The 19,739-nt window shown below is 50.0% G+C and overlaps 1 protein-coding gene across 1 annotated transcript in view; it reads left to right on the top strand.

The window, feature by feature from the left end:
- The window catches only part of LOC119090574 (BMP-binding endothelial regulator protein), a 51,847-nt gene that overhangs the window by 16,482 nt on the left and 15,626 nt on the right, over positions 1-19,739 (top strand). Inside the window, exons 2-4 of the mRNA XM_037213403.1 lie at positions 13,888-13,981; positions 15,867-15,952; positions 18,716-18,824. Coding sequence (XP_037069298.1) covers positions 13,888-13,981; positions 15,867-15,952; positions 18,716-18,824 — 289 coding nt within the window. The remainder of the gene's footprint in view (positions 1-13,887; positions 13,982-15,866; positions 15,953-18,715; positions 18,825-19,739) is intronic.

Raw genomic sequence — 19,739 nt, 5'->3', positions numbered from 1 at the left:
GCTCTGGGTCTCTTGGCGGTACCACGTGGTGCGCTGTTTAGCTGGAACCAGTGATGGCTTCTTTTGATGTCCGTTTTCTTTCAAGAGCAGCCCAAACTTTGTTCAGCCGACCCTGGCGCACCGGAAGGAGCCGATCTTGCCAGATGCTCACCGTAACTCAGTGGAGCCTGTTGCAAACATGTCAGCCATCTATTGGCACGAACGAAGTACTTCGGAAGCAAAACGGGAAAAGGGGATTTGCTTTTGGGGAGCACGCAGTGTGTCAATGAGTGGCCAGCCCTGAACGATGGCATTTAAGAAGGAAGCAGAGACAACCGGTAACGAAATGGTGCAAAGCAGCCCGCTGCCATCCTTCTGCATCGCTATAGGCTCATTTTTTGAAACTGCCATTCACGTGGCGCGAAGGAGACAAAATAATTTCCGCAAGCTTGACTCGCGTCGGTGCGCAATATAGTGGTGTAAGGCGTGAGTTATTAAGTTGTTTTTGATGGTTTTAGAACACTTTTTACCTCTTGCGTATGCAGTAGTGATATATGAACCTGTAATTTATGTAAAAATAAATTGTAAGTTTTTCTCGGGATTCTAGTGTACGGCCCCTTTATGGCTGTCACTACAGTCTTTTGCTTCCAAGTAAATTGTGCAGTCATGGGCGTGGGAACAGAGGGGCCAGGGACCATGGCCCCCACTTTTCAAGGTGGGGGGCAGCAATGTTAACTGGCCCCCACTTGTCAGATTAAGGTTGAATTTGGCTTACTTTTGCACTACATTAAACATGCATGCAGATTTACCTAGTTCACTAGCCATCTCCCTTAACACGCGCTCGGGTGCGGGGGTCAAATTTACCCCCCCCCCCCACCGAAGATTTTTCCAGAATGGTTTCCGAACGGCGCGGCGAAGCCGTGACAGATTTTGCATAGCTGTAGACAATTGAATAGCGGGTCATTTGACATACAATTTTTGATGTACCTTGTAAGGTCGCTGACCTATGGCAGGTCAAAGTCAGGCCATGATTTCAGCGAAGGCAATTTCCAGGGAATCGTCCAATTTGATCCAATAACGGAGTGTTTGACGAAGCCATACATCTCTGAGATGCTTTCTTAGGCACCAAAAATATTGAATGAGAAAATTATGTTGACCTAAGGTCAGGTATGAAGGTCAGACCAAGGTCAAACCGACCTGATTTATTTCTCTAGGGCTTGCTGTATGGGATAGTTTGTGGCGCTCATTTCAAATTTATTGACAGCAGGAACCGCATTATACATCTTCCATTGACTTCTTAGAGGTCAGAGCAGGTCATTGACCTAAGATGACCCGGGTTGACATTTCGTTTTAGGAGCATACTGCCTAGCGTAATATTTGTCGCTTATTCCAACGCAGAACTTAGAGCAGTCTTGCATGATTTTGGCCATCATGACCTTCAAAAGGTCAAGCAAGGTCACTGACCGAAAACAGGCTTGTGACCTTTTGCTTAGAAACAGTTGCCTAGGTTCTGGGGCACGTTAGAGACCAACATGGAATTTGACCTTGTTTGACCTTATTTGACCTGAAGGTCATGACACAGGAAGCTCAAACTTTGGTCTAAGTGAGTTCACGTACGGGTTAAAACACCCTGTAAATTTGGTGTCTCTAGCTTTCTTAGTTCCCGAGATCACAGGGGGGTGCCAAATTGACCCCCCACCCGGGCGAACGGTATCTAGCCGGCCACCCGGGCGCGTGTTACGATGCGTCATCTTTTTCGTTTGCTCATTGGCCATCGCTTAGTGTTACAACTGCAAGACTGATGCCGCACGGTCCGGAGACTGCAACGCCGGGTGTCGAGGCTGTTATTGCTACGACTTGCGAGTTCACGCGTTCAAGACGATATTACGTAGTTTTCTTATCAGTGATCACCTCTGACAGGATCTTGACCATTTTAAGACGAGCGTGGGTTAGCCTTGTTTATACAAATTAGGAACCTCATTTCATCTACAATCCACAGTCAGGGAGAAATCAATATCTTTGAAGAGCACAGAAAAACATGGAACTGGAGTCTATGTGACAACCATCGGACTACCTGCAGTGATCAGGGATGTTGTTGCGTCAATGAGGTTTCCTGTGCTGATCCGAGGCTAACTGCGCGGGTCAGGAGGCCTCCCGTGTCAGGGATGGGAACAACGTGATATGATATATCCTCCCAACGGCCTCCGGATCGACCAGGAGATTCCGCCCCGTGCCACCAGAATGATAGGCAGAAGATACTTTGCGATGGGACGAAATGGCCCTTCCCCCTTGACCGTAGACGGTAATGTACCCCTGGTGTTCTACTCAAGAGGCCCCTTGCCCGGAAGGGAATAAGAGGTCTCATTATTGTTGAGTAAATTTGTGTCTCATTATTGTTGAATAGGATGGGGTGAAACAGTTGCATCAAAATGCTTGAACATGCCCGCCCGCAACCTCGAGAGCAGGGACAAGGATGGTCTGGGTTGCAACTTCCGTAAAACCGAAAAGTTTCGGCCACTGCAAGTGCCACCAGACGGCGGGTGCCGTGTTACTCTGTCTTTTGGATAGATAAATAGCTGCAAAAGCACGAAAAATAGATATTCTACCTTCACTCTTCCTGTTCAACCAACAGATTCCAGCCCCATTTCGCGGGGTTTTAGGGGCCAATCTGTTCTTTTCATCAGTCAAAAACTGCACACGTGAAGTATGCGCTCAGACTGCGTTCTGAATGTAAGATCTGATGTCATGAAGCGTTCAAGGATACTTTTTCAGAAGCGTCGTCGTTTTCGTCCACGCGTTAGCCACAACTTGGCATTAGTTGCTAAGCCAACGCTGCGCGGCCTATGGATGGTCTGCAACGCCTGGGGTCGAGCTTGTGTTTCTAAGATTTTCGAGTGCGCGTGCTCAAAATTACATCACATAACTTGTATTACTAGTCAATTACAGTGTTTAAAGGCAATCGTTTCAGAAGCGTCATCATTGTCGTCCACCGATGGGCCACGACTAAATATTAGCTCCTGGGACAACGCTCCGCGGACTATGGAGACTGCAACACCCGTTGTTGAGGTTTTTGTTGCTAAGATTTGCGGGCGAGCATGTCAAACAGTACGTTTCATAAATTTTATCACTAATCGATTCCGACTGAATGGTGAACATTTTCAGACAAACGTGGCTTGGCCATGTTAATACACATTGTTGATCACTCGAGTTGCAATCAAATTTTCATCTTCAAATTTGGATCAAACATATCGATCTACAATCTACCTTCGCAATGTCCTCAATGTCCATAGAACCCAGACAAAGTTTTTGACAAGGCTTCTGAATTCTATCGGTTTAGAAAGAGTCAACTAACCATTGTAAAATAAGAACGCCAGTGATTTATTCCATTCAGTCGCTCAACGCCTGATTTCTGCAGTTAATTGACCTCGAAATACAAACAGAATTGATCTCACAGTAGCTATTGGTTTCTGTTCTGTTTACAAGGTAAAAATAAGAATAAAACAAAGAAAACCGTGTCACCTGTTCACAAGTAAGCTATATCCGGGGATTTTGTAGGGATCACCATAAGATGGGCTTTTGTCAACCTTGTGTTCCCCCTTGGCAAGGTTCTGGCTACGCCCCTGCCTACACACAGAGCAGATCAAGTCGTACACGTTGCATGATGGGCAGTGAAGTGTCCGTTGGGCCAATTCATATATAAGGCAGACAGCTTCCCGCAGGCTATTTTTCTGCGATAGTGTGGTGTGAGGGAAGATAATTCGGAAAAAGATACTGGTGCAGGTGTCCATCATATGTTTCATGCATCGTGCAGTAGTAACGTTAATCCAAAAGTATGCAACAAAGCAGCCATGCGATCAGTTCGCAGTCAGTCATGCGGGAGGCATCCGGGCCAGGGCAGTGTCCACCGACGGCGGACAGGAGCAGGGCCCAGATAAGGATATGACACGTGGGCTTTATTATGTGGTTGATTCGTAAAAGGGAATCTCCAGTTCTATGGCTTTTGTCACATTGCTGCTGGCGGTTTCAAGTTCCCGAATTTGTTTCCGCATAAAATGCTGCCAAAAGTCTTATCTCTTTAAAAGCAGCCAGCGAAATAAAGGTGCACGAAAATCTGTTGCACTGTGAGCCATCGATCCACTTTCAAAATTGTCACCAGTCTATATCCAGGCCGTATTTTGGCATCTTTACTGTGGAGGCAGATACTTCCTCAATGACCCAAAATGCCTACCCGCTCGTGTAGTTTTGTCTCCCCGGGAAAGACAATGTTAAAATGGAGGAATAATTTAGTGAAGCTGGATAGCCTGATTTGCCACGTGACAGATGGTCGAAAAGGCAACATTGTGCACCATTGAGAAACAGCTCTAGATGCATATCTAGCATAGCAACCATGACATCTGAATAAAGAGCGATAACAACCTCCATCCCTACCCCGCCCCCCGCCGGTCATCGGGCTCGCTTTCCAGAAAGTGCTCCCGGAGTACACCCTGAGCTTGCCCCCCCCTCCCACTTTTTGAAACGTTCCTGCGCCTATGTGCGCAGTTATTTCAAGACACTGGCACTTTTCTATGCGTGTCAAATCACAGGATAACAATTCATGCTTGTGCTTGCCTAGAATCATTGGATTTTGGGGAGATGCGGTGATGTTCACGCAAGCTGTTAAGTGCATTTGCAACGAACATTGTGCTTCTAGATAAGACAGAATCAATAAGCATTTACCTCGTAGAATATCCAGGAGAAGAGAGAGAGAAAAGATACATATTAAAATATATATAATTCTCAGTTACAAGGTTTTATGCATAGTTATTAGTATTGTTAAAAGTTCATTCCCAATGAATAATGTAGTTCAATGCTACATACAGCTATCTTTCCATTCTCCCGGTTACCCGGCGAGGAACAAGGCTATTAAAACTGTCCTATCTAGATGGTTAGGACACTGCTGTGATGCTGAGAAATGACGTCTTTCAAGTGGATGTAGTTGTGACACTTATTGTGCATGATAATGATGATAAGCTATCAAGTGGACGGGTACTTTGGACACTTCCTGCGCCTCACTATCCCAGTGTTCCTTTTTTGCTCATATGGAAGAATCAGAAGAGCATGGGGGGGAGCTCAAGTCAAAATCTGGCGGGGCAGGGTCCCTGAAGTACACAAAACGACACTCCTAGTCACCAACAGTGCAAACTGTGACTGCTGTTGACATTGTGTGGCCGCTTCGGCCATTGATATAATCATGCTAGACTGTTCAGTCATCATTTATCAATAAAGTTGCTCTGAGAACAAGACGTAATTGAATTGTGGGAATGTTTTCTTTCCCTCTCCATCGCTGGAGAGTTGAAAGCTCTACCCCTTTGAAAATGATCACATTTGCATTTTTATCAGGAAATTACCTGAGCGGTTGCTATTTCCGCAGCAAATTCAAAGTCAGACTCTTAAGTTGTCCCTGGATGTTGAATGGATTTGACGTTTAGGGGTAATTTAAGATAAAGAACAGATTTTAATCCCCTTGGGCGCTAAGATGTCCCGATACAATGCTAAAAGCAGTTATATGGGATTCCCGTGGAATAAGTAGTCTGTAAACATGCATCGCATGCCTTAATCACTTAACGTTATGTTGACCTGGTATAGCCTCGTCTTGGCGCCCCACCTTTGCTTCAGCAACTGCTGTCGTAAATCAAGGACGGACTTAAATCCCATTTTATTTGCACGGTACGAACGCAAGGTCCAGAGATGTCTTACTCTCAACAAACTTTCCCACTTCGTTTTCCTACATGTCGTGGGAGTCAAAATTGTAAAGCAAATGGGCCCGCTAAGAACTTTATAACATATCCGTGCACATCACGCAGTGTGTGCGGCATTCCCTACTGCCTACCTTCTTTGTCCCTCATTGATTCAAAGATATTATTTAGTGAGCTTGATCTCGTAAGGTCTTTAAGGAGCGCATCCAAACTACCAATAGCGTGCTTCGTCGCTTAGCAACCAGCCAGTCTGGCTGTCATCATTCCCATCTGAGGAGCGGTATAGCCGCTGGCGCTTCAGTGTGGCATTGGCAGACTGACATCCTCCTAATTGTCTCTCATGCTGGAGTTTGCCATGCGTGTCGTGGAGTATTCGCTGTACTCCGCGCCAAGTCGTCTGAGACGCGCCCGACGACACCACATGGCCACCACCGCTCATCCCGTGAGCCTGCGGCCTGCCCTGGCGGCGCCAATTGTGTACGGCATGCCAACTATTTATGGAAGACCATAGCGAACAGATGACCGTCTCGTGAGGCGTCCCGACGGTGGCCAATCACGCGGATTTCAGCCGACAGATGACCACCTCGTGATGCGTCCCGGCGGCGGCCGATCGTGTGAACTACAGCGGACAGATGACCGCCTCGTGAGGCGTCCCGGCGGCGGCCGATCACGCAGACTACAGCGGACAGATGACCGCCTCGTGAGGCATCCCGGCGGCAGCCGATCACGCAGACTACAGCGGACAGATGACCGCCTCGTGGGGCATCCCGGCGGCGGCCGATCACGCAGACTACAGCGGACAGATGACCGCCTCGTGGGGCATCCCGGCGGCGGCCGATCACGCAGACTACAGCGGACAGATGACCGCCTCGTGAGGCGTCCCGGCGGCGGCCGATCACGCAGACCACAGCGGACAGATGACCGCCTCGTGAGGCGTCCCGGCGGCGGCCGATCACGCAGACCACAGCGGACAGATGACCGCCTCGTGCGGTCGATCACGCGGACGCCGTGCCAGCGTGGCCGGCCGTGCGCACAGTCGGCCGCCGCGCGGCGCCGATAAACAGAGGAAGGCAGCGGCCGCCTGTTGCCGCGGCGCCGGGCCTGGGCCGAGGTCTGGAGCGCGTCCCCCCAGACGGCGTGCCGTGCAGCTGGCGCGGCGCGGCCGGCCACCGGCCGCCGGCCGCGGCGCCCGTTATTAGCGCGCGGCTCGAGCGCGCGCCTCCGGCCGGCACGCTGATCCGCCGGGCCCGGCCCGGCCCGGCACGGCAGCCTGCTGGGCAGCGGCCGGCTGCTCAGAACTCTGGCAGCCCAGCGTTGTCTGCCAAGGCCCACGAAGTCGCTGACGGCACTCGGAGGGCGTCGGCGTCTCTTGTCGCAGAGGCCACGCGCATGACCCGCGCGGTGCACGCATGGCTGACTGCTCAGCGCAGACCAGCCGCGCCTTCTCGCACGCCGCCGGCCACGCGTGAGGCGCGGCGACCACAGGGTCGCAGCGCGGGCGCGAGGCGCAGCGGGCGGCTGGTGATGACGCGCCGCCGACACGGCCGCGCATAGGTGAAGGCGCGTCGGCCGTCGGCTCCGAGCGTTCAACCCGCCAGCTCGCCGACGCTCCATCCGCATTCCACGTGTGGCTCCGGCCTTGCCAGCCCCGCGTCGGAGAGACATTTACAAACCAAATGGCTGAGCCAGCTCCATTGTCTAGCCCACAGCCGGCAGCGCCAGCTCACGGACGAGCCGGAAGGTCAGCGAGAGGACGGGAGGGAGCGGGGAGAGTGGAGGACGAGAGGGGAGATAAACGGGAGGAGATTAAGGAAAGGGCGAGCAACAGAGTGGCATGCAATGTCAAGACAGACAGAGATACTGGGGGATAAGTGAGTAGAAAGAGAGGCAGCGAACTCCTGTGGTCATGACTCCCGGATACCAGATTTCACATCATACCCGTTTCTGGGAGTTAATGTTATGGCAAACCCGGGAACACGAGGTATACAATCCGCCGGATTTTCAGGATCTTCCCTGACAAAGCAGCGTCTGTTACGAATCCTTTGGAGCAAACTTTATGTTCACATGAACAGCACCAGCGCACTATAACGGCACGCATGTGCAGTACTAAACATACCATGATGGCTGTGGCCCACGGCCAATTTACAAGTATTTCGAGACTGGGACTGAAGCTGGTCCCCTGCCTTTCCAGTCCTAAGCATCGCCATGTGGTGCCCCCCACTGCTGTGACCGACCTTGGGTCATGGGATTAAGACGCAGGCAACGAATGCCCTCCGAAACGAGATTAGTGGCGTACCTACAACATACAGGTTAAGTTTGTCTCGGTTTATGTTGCGGTGATCGTTTTCTGTATTCAAAAGGTTTTCTGTATTTGATAAGTAAGTTTGATTTTCAAAAAACAGGTATTTTACATAATAAACGTATATCTTTGATTGGAAATGCTTCATGAACGCGGGTGCAACTCGCACAATATGCCGGATCTGTTTGCTAGGCGCTTGTCAGATATCTGGAAATGTGTGTGACAAATCTACGTGATGGTGTCAGTTAGATTTTTTATTGGGCAATTTGACATGCGACGCAGAAAAGAATGCTGAAATTGGATCGCGCGTTATGGAATAGCTGTGGACTCATAGGTAAAAATAAGCTCACCAAGTTATCTATGACATGCATTTACATCTTAACGAACGCAACCTGATATAATCTATACAATATAACCTAATAGATCGGTGGATTGCATTTGAAGATTAGATGAAAGCCTGCCATGCAATGCAAATCAAGCAAAACAGCATACCTTACAATCATAGAGCTATTGGAACAATGGTGTAACACGAAGCTGATGAAACCTGATGGTAATGTGTTGGACCTATGGCTATTTGTTGAAACAAGGAGGCCTTAACCGCTCAGGGTGGTCTTAATTTACTTATAATCATACATTCGTTTCATCCATCAGCTCACCGGAATGCGTAGCGTATGAACACCATTTTGCTCTTATCCCGGGATTACTTACCTGCGATACATGGATCACGAGGATGAGAGTTCGTACCGGGATTGACATCCGCAGAAAGGGAGAGACACAGAATGGCACCGAGAGGTCCTTGCTGGGGTTTTACGACGCCATTAGCTGCTGAGGCTATAGTCGCCCCCGCCTCTCAACCGACAGGCAGGTTGGGCATCGCGAGGAATAGAACCGCGCATTTTCAGTTCGCCTACGTCCTCTACATTGCTACGTTATCAGGATTTGCGTACCACAGACGCGCAACTCAGCCACTACACCATGGACACCCCAGAGAGAAAGAGAGAGAAGAAGGAGAGCAGGACCTAAGCAGTCAGCTGAGGCGCGGCCCGGTCGGGAGAGAGCGGCCCACTCGGCTGCGCTGGCGGTGACCGGGGGCAGGGCGGGGCGGCCACTCGGTCCGCTCCTCGCCGCTGATGAATCGCTCCCAGCTGGAGCCCGGCAGAGCGGCAGGACGGCGCGCTCCGGCGCGCCGCGACCTTGACTGCGCGCGCCCTGATCTGGGTGCATCTGCATAATATGGCGCGCCGGCGCAGCGGGCGGCGCATGGAACGCGGCGACACGCGCAGCGCGCGCGCCGGTCGGGTCCCGCCCGGCACGTGGTCAGGTGACGTGCCGGTGGCTGGTCCATCTCGGCGCTACCGGTCCTGCCAGTCCAGACGGCGGCCTGTTCGTAAGACGCGCTGTATCCGTGGGCCCGGCCGCAGTCGCAATGGCCCGTGGCCGACTACCGTGTGCAGCTCGCCGGGGCTCATACTCAGCTTGCAGCTTGAGCATTGTGCATGTCTCTTTACATGATTGCCTCTCTCATCCCCCCCCCCCCCTCCCGCTCAAAAGAAGTTTCATTTAAACGGCTAGTGTAGAACGTATCTCTGCCTGGATATGTGCACTTTTTTAGCTAGACGCATAGTGCAGACGGCTGCGCGGACTGCCGTGAAATTCGCACCCGCGACTGGTTTGGCCCTCGTGATGGTCTACGATGTGATTTCACGCATTTCTGCTACCGATACCAGTTGCGTGGTGCGCAAGGGGGCAAATTTTGACACTTGACACGGATACACTTGTCGTGTGTGTAAGAGGAACAAGTTGCACAAAAGCGAAGCCCTGGAAAACACAACGCAAATCTCGAGCAACGGTAATCAAACCTGCAGCACTGGGCGCTGACAAGTAAGAGAAGCTTGTAAACCTAATTAAAGCACGCTGTGCATCATTGGGATGCAATCCATGTCATGTCGATGCCTTATCGATGCCGGCGCGCCGGCTCTTCGCGCAGTAAAGCAAGCGTGAACCACAACTGCATAATATTTATGCGATGTTCTCAGCACGCGGAACAGCGTTTCACGGGCAATGTGTTTAAGTGATCCATGAGTGTTTAACAGATTGTAGATATTACCTCAGGGGCGCAGCCAAGGGAGTGGCCGACCCCCCCCCCCCCCCTCCCCTGAAACAACAGGGTTATACTGCATGTTGGGTGATTTCACAGGAGTTCAGGCCGAATTATCAGGAGTTCTGAGAAAATTTAGAATTTGCGCCTGCTCTCACCCACCCCCAGAGAACAATTATGTCTACGTGACACTGTTAAATAAAATCTGCTTCCTGTGGTTGAGGCATGAGTCAACGTTACGTATTTGGGGCGGACCTCCTGGTGCCAGCGGATGGGGATTTTTCATTTGCTTACCATTGTACCTGGGTTGCATCCATCAGCTCACTGCAGCCAAGCATGCGAGAACCTACGGTTTTTTTTAGGAAAATGGTTCATTTTTTGCTCTGTTTTCATAAAAGTCATGTGTATCTTGATTGATGTTTTTTTTAAATTTCGGCAACTTTCAATTCCTTGGTAGCAATGGTGCCCTTCGATTATTCAGATGCTCAAACTGCGTTTTTTTCCGCGTCGGTTCGCACTTCCGTGCCCTGGATTTGTGTGAAACGAAATCGCCTAAGACATTATAGCATTTTTGTTAACGCCAAACAATCTTCTTCAATGTTTGCAGCATTATATTCTTCATATTGACTACGCTTCTGAACCGCCTTTGAGCATGTACAGACTTCGCCCTGCCAATCGATTGTAGACTCCAGGTGCCGGCCTCGCCTTGGGATCCACCACACAGACATGCCTGCGCTGTGCACCGCTACACACTCGGAGGCCACTGCGGCGAGGGCCAGATCGGTCAGCCCTCATAGGTTACTGCAGAGAGGGTTGGAACGGTCAGCTCCGTAGGCTATTTTGGAGAGGGCTGGAGCGGCCATCGTAGCTCAGTTAGTTAGAGCGCGTGCTTTCCACTCCACCTATGGTGGGGTTGGGGTTGAACCGCCTCGGCGCTTCCTGTTTGCCCCTGGCTTGAAGGGCCTGCAGTCTCCCAAGGTCAGATGAGGTCAGAGGGCAAGGTGAACTGTGCCGGCCTGCAGTCTCCCAAGGTCAGATGAGGTCAGAGGGCAAGGTGAACTGTGCCGACCTGCAGTCTCCCAAGGTCAGATGAGGTCAGAGGGCAAGGTGAACTGTGCCGACCTGCAGTCTCCCAAGGTCAGATGAGGTCAGAGGGCAAGGTGAACTGTGCCGACCATTGCGGTACTTTACACTTTTGCTTCAAGATCGAAATTTAGGACCAGGGTTTGCACAAGCACTGCTTGGTGTGGGCTCTGATCCCATAAATATATCCGATAAATTCATTCGGGACAAATATATAACAAAATTTGCTTCCCCAGCTGTTTTTTTATTTAAGAAATGTTTTTAGATGTTTTGTATAGCTTTCTGAAGCATTCCGCAGGTAAAAATCTGGTGGGGTTAGGTTCGGAGAGTGTGGTGACCGCATCCAAGAAGTGGTTACATAAAATACACGAAGGGTTCCGGTAGTGCAGTGGTTTAGCTGTGCGTCTAGGAGAACAGGGGTAGGGGTTATACAACGGCGGTCTCGCCCTTCCTGGCAAGACAAGGGGCAAGTGACGTTAAAAAGCCTCGGCAGCAGAAGCCCCATGACAACAGCAGAAAACCAGCTAACAATCTGTCCCCCGAAACATGTTTTTAGCTACCTTGTGGTTGTATTTGTGGTGGAGGGCGTTGTGCGCTGTCTCGCTCTGTTTTCTTTCGTTTCATTACCGTGTCAAGGGCTGCCTAGACTTGGCTTCGCTCAGCTTTTCCGTTTGCCGTGAAGAGCCGATCAGGCCTCAGACTTACGTCATAATTAAAAATGTCCATTGCAGACGGCTTCACGACAGTAATGTTACGGCAAAACTCCTGCCGAAAGAGGCGCCGCGACATTGCTTCTGCTGCCAGTACGTAGCGCAACCAACTGCTTTTTGACTGCTACGCGACAAAACCTAGGCTTCAAAAATGTACATTCGTTCCTACTTCTACTGCAGAACAGTCCCTGTTTAGTCCTGCTCTCAGTTCTTCCTCCCAGTCCCCAGTCCCCACTTATTCACGCCGTTATTTATACCGCAATATCTACGCGATAAGAGAGGGTTTTCGTATCGTACGGCATGGGTTGAACCGGATGATCTGGGAGGCGCCTTCCGTGCACCGTAGCGTCACTGGGCGGTATGGGCCGAACTTGACAGACTGCGACGAGGCCTCGGTCAGGAGCTTCGGCTAGCCAGCCCTCACAGCCAGGCGACCGGCCCCTTGCGAGTTGGTGGCTGCGGAACATGGGCGCCGTCGGGTGGGAACGGAGGGCTACGCTGACAGACATCCGTGAGCTTTGATTAGCAGCAGATAACCGATCTGAGCTTGTGATAAACAAGCAGCCAATTCCTGCACGTCCTGTTGCATCGCGTTAGTGCATGATTGTATAGATAAGTTGTTTGGCGGGTAACCGACAAGCAACAATTTCTGGATTGCATCTACGATTGGTGACATTCCAATAATGATTTTTAGCGCATCTTCATTGTGTCGCTCAGAAGATGCTATTAAATATGTTGTTTGTCATCATCCACGTATTCGCATTCGTTGCCGTTTCGAGCTGACAACGGCACTGACTTTTCCAAGCCTATTTATGGTTGCGGGCATCATGGCCAGAATACATTCCAGTACCCTACAGACAAAAGTTCTACTAATCCCACATGCTATGCTGCGGACAATGGCATGGTAAGCCTTTGCCACCTTTCCTACGACCACATCTGTCCCACTATCCGCTTAAAGACACAACTAGCTAGGTTTTGCACGCCCTGTTGACACGGATATCTTCACGAACAGTCATCTGCGTGTGCTCTGAAACACCACTTGCACTCAACGTCAAACAGGGCGGGGAACAGAATGAGAGCAATAGCGAGAACGCAAGCGAGGACGAGAACGACAGGTAGAACGAAAGGGAAAGCAAAGGTGACATCGAGGGCGCCAGCAGGCGCGAGCGCCAGCACGATTCATGATCCTACATCAGCAGCGTGTCACGTATACCATATGGTTTGTACTCCTTACGAGGCGAGGCTGGTGATAGAATATCGACTAAACTTGCCGCGTGTGTGATGCTTAAGAGCAGAAACAGAGAGAATGTACACCGATTGCTAAACAGACACGGCAAATTGGTTGCCGTATGATCTCTGCAATATACGGCTGTTCGCCATCGTCCTTCCGTGTGGCGTAGAGTTAAAGGCAGTGCTCCACTTTTATGTGGGGTCTTGAACTCATATAGCCATCTTGAGGAACTTTCAGTGCATTTCACAGCTCTGCCCTCCTCAAGACCTAAATCTCTCTGGTTTCTGAGCTATACGCCCGCGAAAATGAGGAGAGCATTTCGGGGAGAGTATTTCAAGGTAGCCTTGGCATTCATAGCGTCATAAGAACGTCATTCAAGTCCTGTCACGCCATATTCCATGCGTCGATCAAGACTGATAGAAATATAATGGTCGGGTCGTTCATATCTACCATTCGTGAGCACGATTTCCAAATATAATAGCAGTCAATTGGTTCTCAACTATTGTTGTGCAAGGCATGATGACGCAATCAAATAAGGACGTATCGAGGAGAACATCTACGAAGCAGAGAAGTTGTGGTGTCTAGAGCAGCCTTTTCTACTTCAAAATATTTCAATAGTTATAAGTTAGCTTGCTTCATCATATCTGATGTTTGCTCCAATATGTTCAAATGTGAAACCTTCTCTTTAACGCGCACGCCTGCTTTTGCCGTTGTAAGGTCATAGCTTGAGGTTTGGTCGTTTTCACCGACAGGTCGGAGTGGCAGTAGGGAGTCACCTGCTGACCAGCGCTGCTTTGACTCTGGTCTTCCTTTCCTCCGGCGGCGACGGGTATTCGTTTCCACAAGGTAAGGTCACTGGATGTGAACCAGCGTAAGCATGCGCAGTCCAAAAGGTGAGCAGCGCGGTCGATGCGATGGCATGCACTCCGAGGCCGCTCTGAAACCGGCGCGATGTGTGGCTAGGTCAACAGAGGCCCATGTGGCCACTCCCGAAAACCGCCGCGCTGGCGAAGTCACTCCGTTTGGCTGCTGGCGGTGACGGCTCGACGGGAGGTGCGGACATGAACTGCGTGCTGCAGGGGCTGTGTGGGGATGTGTGCTGCGTCATCAATCTGATGTGTCCGTGATGTGTAGCCAGACCTTGACTCGGCCTTCACGCGACCGGTGCGTACTCGCGTAGATATTGTCACATAGATATTAGTCACCTGCAGTTATAATGTGTTTCAAAGGGCCGACCTGCATGCCATGCATTTGTCTTGTGATCGATACGCAAAATGTCTTCGTAGTTTGATGATGTGTTATTTCATGTCTTGTGAGCAATCATTCGCGAGTGTTGTCTTTGATAGCAGGAAGGCGTAAATATGTGCTATCCCGACAAATAATCGGATCTTAGTGGACGTAACACTGATTTGAGGTAGTGGGGTTATTAGCCTTCGATGGGCCGAAAAGGCACCGGCTCCGGCAAAAGAAAATGAACCCCTTTATAAACACCAGGCGATTTTTTGCATGCTAGAGGAATACCGACATGACAGCTCATTGTATCGTTGTATTGCTGGCCAGATTCTAGACGGATAAGACCAAAGATGGAGCTTACTTCTTTTCTGGCAAGTGTGTGTTCAGCTCTACGAGAAGGAACATACCCCCCCCCCCCCTCCAAAAATGTAGTTGGTTAGGGTGGAGTTCTTTCGACCATCCCTGACCATTCCATGGCTATATGATTAAAAACAGGGATGCAATGTGTACTTCGATCATTCCGAATCACCTCAAACCTGAAGGCTTACTCATCCCAAGGAATTTGTACCAGTGTGGACCGCTGCTCGCGCCGTGCTTCCAATTGTGTCGGTCGTGAGGTCGATTGCTGGCCGACGGCCGTAGCGCACTCTCAGCGACATGTGGTCAGGTCAGGCGAGGTCAGGTCCCGGTGGGACAAGGTCAGGAGATGTCAGGTCAGGCGTGACGAGGTCGGTCAGCCGAGTTAAGGTCCATCGACACGAGGTCGGGTCAGGCGAGGTCAGGTACATCGACACGAGGTCTGGTCAGGCAAGGTCAGGTCAGCCGAGCTCAGGTCTCAGTGATGCGAGGTTTAGGTTAAGCGAGGTCAGGTCCCGGCGACTTTAGATCCCGATGGGACGAGGTCAGGTCAGCCGAGTTCAGGTCCATCGACACGAGATCAGGTCAGGCGAGGTCAGGTCCCAGTGACACGAGGTCAGGTGCTGGCGGAACAAGGCCAGGCGCCGCTGATGGCCAATGAGGCCAGTGCGGCGAATGCGGGGCGAGCGGCGAATGAAGATTACACGCTGGATTCTCGCGAGCAAGGTATCATTTATGTCAAGGTCAAAAGACAACCTAGCTCAACATAACGCGTGCTGTGCCATGTCCGCGATTTTTCCCAATTTTGGATTATGCGCATTGTTCATTCCGTGTACGAAGATGTGTTCTTTAACAATAAAAAAGACCTATACACTATTATCTGAACTATAAAGACGACACTTCCGTGCGGCGAAAATGATTGTTTGTGCGCCTTGTAATCTTCATAATATGGGCACACTATCCCATAGCTGATAAAAGCTGCGGGGCCGGAAACTAAAAAATGAATTGTTGTGCCCTGTCCATTGAGTAATAGCACGATAATGCAACTGAATGATCTCGACAGACCGTCTGTACCACTCTGGGTTGTGGTCCCGCTGCTGGTTTCGTCATCTGATATCGATCTGCGGCTATTTGTTTACAGGTCGGTTGCAGTCATGTACGAACGAGGGAGGAAATGTAGAAGTGGGCTTCATCAAAGAAAATCCATGCATCACTTGTCGTTGCTTGGTGAGTACTCATGTTTTGTGCGAACCAATGGCCATGCATTATACACCGTGATACAGACGCAATGCATTGTGTTTGCTTTCCACACATTCACTCTTTTACACACAAATATATTATCTTCTCGTAGTTGGCAGTTCCATACCGCAGCCACTAGATACCACAGCTACAGCTACCAAAGATAATATACAACGTGACATATCTTATACCACAGATATAAGCTACGTTGTATGCGAATCTCATTATGTAAGCATATGTTGTGCATATAGCGCAATTTTTCATAAGATATAAGCTCTTGCATTATTGATAAATCGGACAAGGCGGTGAAACTGGAACGCCTCTGCCCACACGCTTTCGTGGTGAGCCTAGTGGATGCCGAGGTCTGCGTCTGTGCTTTCTGAGACCGGGTGCTGATCCTTTGTTCTCTTGATTCGCCTCGCCGAGATCTCTTCGGTAGCGATCTTTGTATGTCGCCATCATCGTGTGACGGCATAATTTGATCATTACGATCTTTGCGATTATTGATATAGTTGCATTCTAGCTGTTAAAGCCCATTAAATCCGACCTCCACGGGAGATTCGGATCATTTTAGATCTTTATGTGCATGAGCACCACCCTTATACCCTTTGTCTACCATTGATCTGGAGACCTTATTTTCGGGGTGCAGGACTGTTGAGGTACGCGCTCTTCGGCTGAGTGGTAATGATGCGAGGGCTACCCGTCCACGGGTCACGATGGATACTCTGGACCGACGGAGAGCGAGAGGAGGAGACGAGTGCGATTTTTTGCTTGACTTTTTTCTATGAAACGCCACAAGGTTAACACTAATGTTGCCAAGGATGAGATCCGCTGCCACGCCACCCGATACCCTCTTCCCATCGTCCCTGTTGACCTCGATCAGTCGCCGGCTTTGCGTGATCCCGTCACGTCCCATGACTGTCATTCATCCCCCGGCTCTGTTTGGCCCCAGCCACGTCACATCCCATGACTGGTATTCGATCACTGCTCTGTATGGCCCCAGCCACGTCACCCATGCCTGGTATTCGATCACTGCTCCGTGTGGCCCCAGCCACGTCACATCCCATGACTGGTATTCGATCAATGCTCTGTATGGCCCCAGTCACGTCACGTGTCATGATTGGTATTCGATCACTGCTCTACATGGCCCCAGCCACGTCACATCCCATGACTGGTATTCGATCACCGCTCTGCGCGGCCCCAGCCACGTCACATCCCATGACTGGTATTCGATCACTGCTCTACGTGGCCCCAGCCACGTCACATCCCATGACTGGTATTCGATCACTGCTCCGTGTGGCCCCAGCCACGTCAAATGTCATGATTGGTATTCGATCACTGCTCTACATGGCCCCACGCACGTCACATTCCATGACTGGTATTCGATTCCTACTCCGTGTGGACCCACCCACGTCACATTCCATGACTGGTATTCGATTCCTGCTCCGCGTGGACCCAGCCACGTCACATTTCTCCGACATCAACCAGCCGAGTCGCTTACCAAATCGTTCGCGGCATGAGTAAGGTTTTGCCAGCTTGGACAAAAACCATGTTGCTCAATTCCTGCCAGACATTCTGTAAAATTTGGTCGTGATGACTTTGCTGGATTAATGGGTCATGAATGTCTGAATTGATTAACGGACTGCCGTATCAGCCGATAATCCCGTGCAGTTATGTTCAGAACCGGTCCGGTCAGCTTCACCTCAGTTTGCAGCGTGACCAGTTGCTGAGAAAAACTTCTGCCAACTTACATTGAACGCCATTTCAGTCGCGTTTTGTTATGGACTCGAGTTGCTACTTCCCCACAACAAAGCAAAATGCATGTGTGTATTCGGGCAGCTGCCAGCTGGAAGCCCTGTGTTGGCGTTTCCATGCGTCACGCTCGGAGAATGATTGGTTTCAAACATGATGCAATGCTTTGCAAACGTAGAGGTAGACAAATGTAGACAAATTCCCAAAGTGGTGCATTGCTCACCGGTCTCTTGATCTTTATCGGCCATATTCATAAACATGTTCTGCTATCACTTTTGGCGCAACTTGTCTCCAAACTCAAATAAACGACATCGTCATGGAATGATAACAGATCAATTAAGACATATCTTCTTAAGAGTTATGCTCTAAACAGTTCAAATGACAAGCCAGATGAGCTGTGTGATATTCGACAAACACAGAGCCGTGCTGAAGTTTCATCATCTTATGGCGGTTTCCTCTCCGCTGATTTATAACGTTGACGCGATGCGGTCCGCTTGACATCAGTACCGAATTATCCTTTTATGGGGACGAACGTCGAAGTCGGAGCTCAGAGCTGTAGGTTTTCTCTCGATGCTTTCGCAGGCCATACCAATACATGGGGCTGCACTGTACGGCGACTGCGCAGGCGTCTACCAGGACACGCTTAGGACTGTAAAACATTTAAAGTAACTCGCAACAGGCATGGTAGTCACCGGTGCATACTGGATCACGTTAATTACGTGCCGGCCGGGACGAATATGCGGCGTCAGTGACATATCTGAAATACCTCCGAAACCTTGAATTTTTGTCGCTCTAAGAGCCCACTTTTCAAGTTGTTCAGAGTTGTATCATTGACAATTGTAGACCGTTTTCTGACGAATCGATCGTCGTTCTTTGGGTTAAAATCAGTGCTGCTCGGTATATCACGAAGAAACAGAATTTGCTACCGCTGCTGTACCACGCATCATCGCGCGCGGAGTAGGGTTAACGAGACGTATGACCTTGTGTAACCTGCCGCAGGGGGGCAATGTGACCTGCGAGCAAGAGCTCTGTCCAATGACAGAAGCGTGCCATCTGGTGCTGGCGGGGCAGCGCATTCGACCCGACTCCTGCTGCGAAAAATGCAAAGGTAAGTACATCTAGGCATTTTCTTCCAGCCACACTCGTAGGCAGACTCCCTGGCACACAACAGCGAGTTTAAGGAAAGTGTACTTAAAAAAGAAAGAACCTTGAACCCAAAAGGTTTGAAGGAAGTACAAGGTTTTTGTACGGCGGAGACGTAGTTTTGAATTTTCTGGGAGACAAACAGTTCACACCGGTATTAGGGTTAACACGCGCTTGGGTGGGAGGCCAATTTGACCCCTCCAAAGGTTTTTTTCCAGAACGGTTTTCGAAAGGCGCAGCATAGCCGCGCCAAATTTTGCGTGGCTGTAGAAAATTGAATAACAGATCGTTTGGCAACCAAAATTTAGATGCAACCTTTACGGTCGCTGGCCTACGGCAGGTCGACACGGCGAACAAATTACATTGACCGAGGGTCAGGTGTGAATGTCAGACCAGGGTCAAAACCAGCCTGCTTTATTACTCTAGGATTTGCCGTGTGGTGTAGTTTCTAGTGCTCACTTCGATTTTATTGACATCAGGAACCGTATTGTGCATCTTCCGCGGACTTCTTAGAGATTAGAATCGGTCACTGACCTAAAATGACCCAGGTCAACATTTTGTTTTGAGAAACCTACTGCCTAGCATAATCTTTTTTGCTCATTCGAACGCAAAGCTTAAAGCAGTCTTGTATGATTTTGGTCACTATAGCCTTCGAAAGGTGAGACAAGATCACTGATTTTAAATGAGCATGGGAGCTTTTGCTTAGAGCAGGCATCTAGGTTCTGGGAGTACTTTGGAGACCAGCCTGGAGTTTGACCCTGTTTGACCTTATTTGACCCGAAGGCCACGATCAAGGAACGTTAAAATTTGATTTAAATGTGTTCACATGCAGACCAATACGTCCTGTGAATTTAGTGCCCCTAGCTCCCTTAGTTCCTGA

The sequence above is a fragment of the Pollicipes pollicipes genome, unplaced genomic scaffold, assembly GCF_011947565.3.
Source record: "Pollicipes pollicipes isolate AB1234 unplaced genomic scaffold, Ppol_2.1 Scaffold_3087;HRSCAF=3621_pilon_pilon_pilon, whole genome shotgun sequence".
Classification (NCBI taxonomy): Eukaryota; Metazoa; Arthropoda; class Thecostraca; order Pollicipedomorpha; family Pollicipedidae; genus Pollicipes; species Pollicipes pollicipes.
This window is presented reverse-complemented; position numbering and strand designations above follow the sequence as displayed.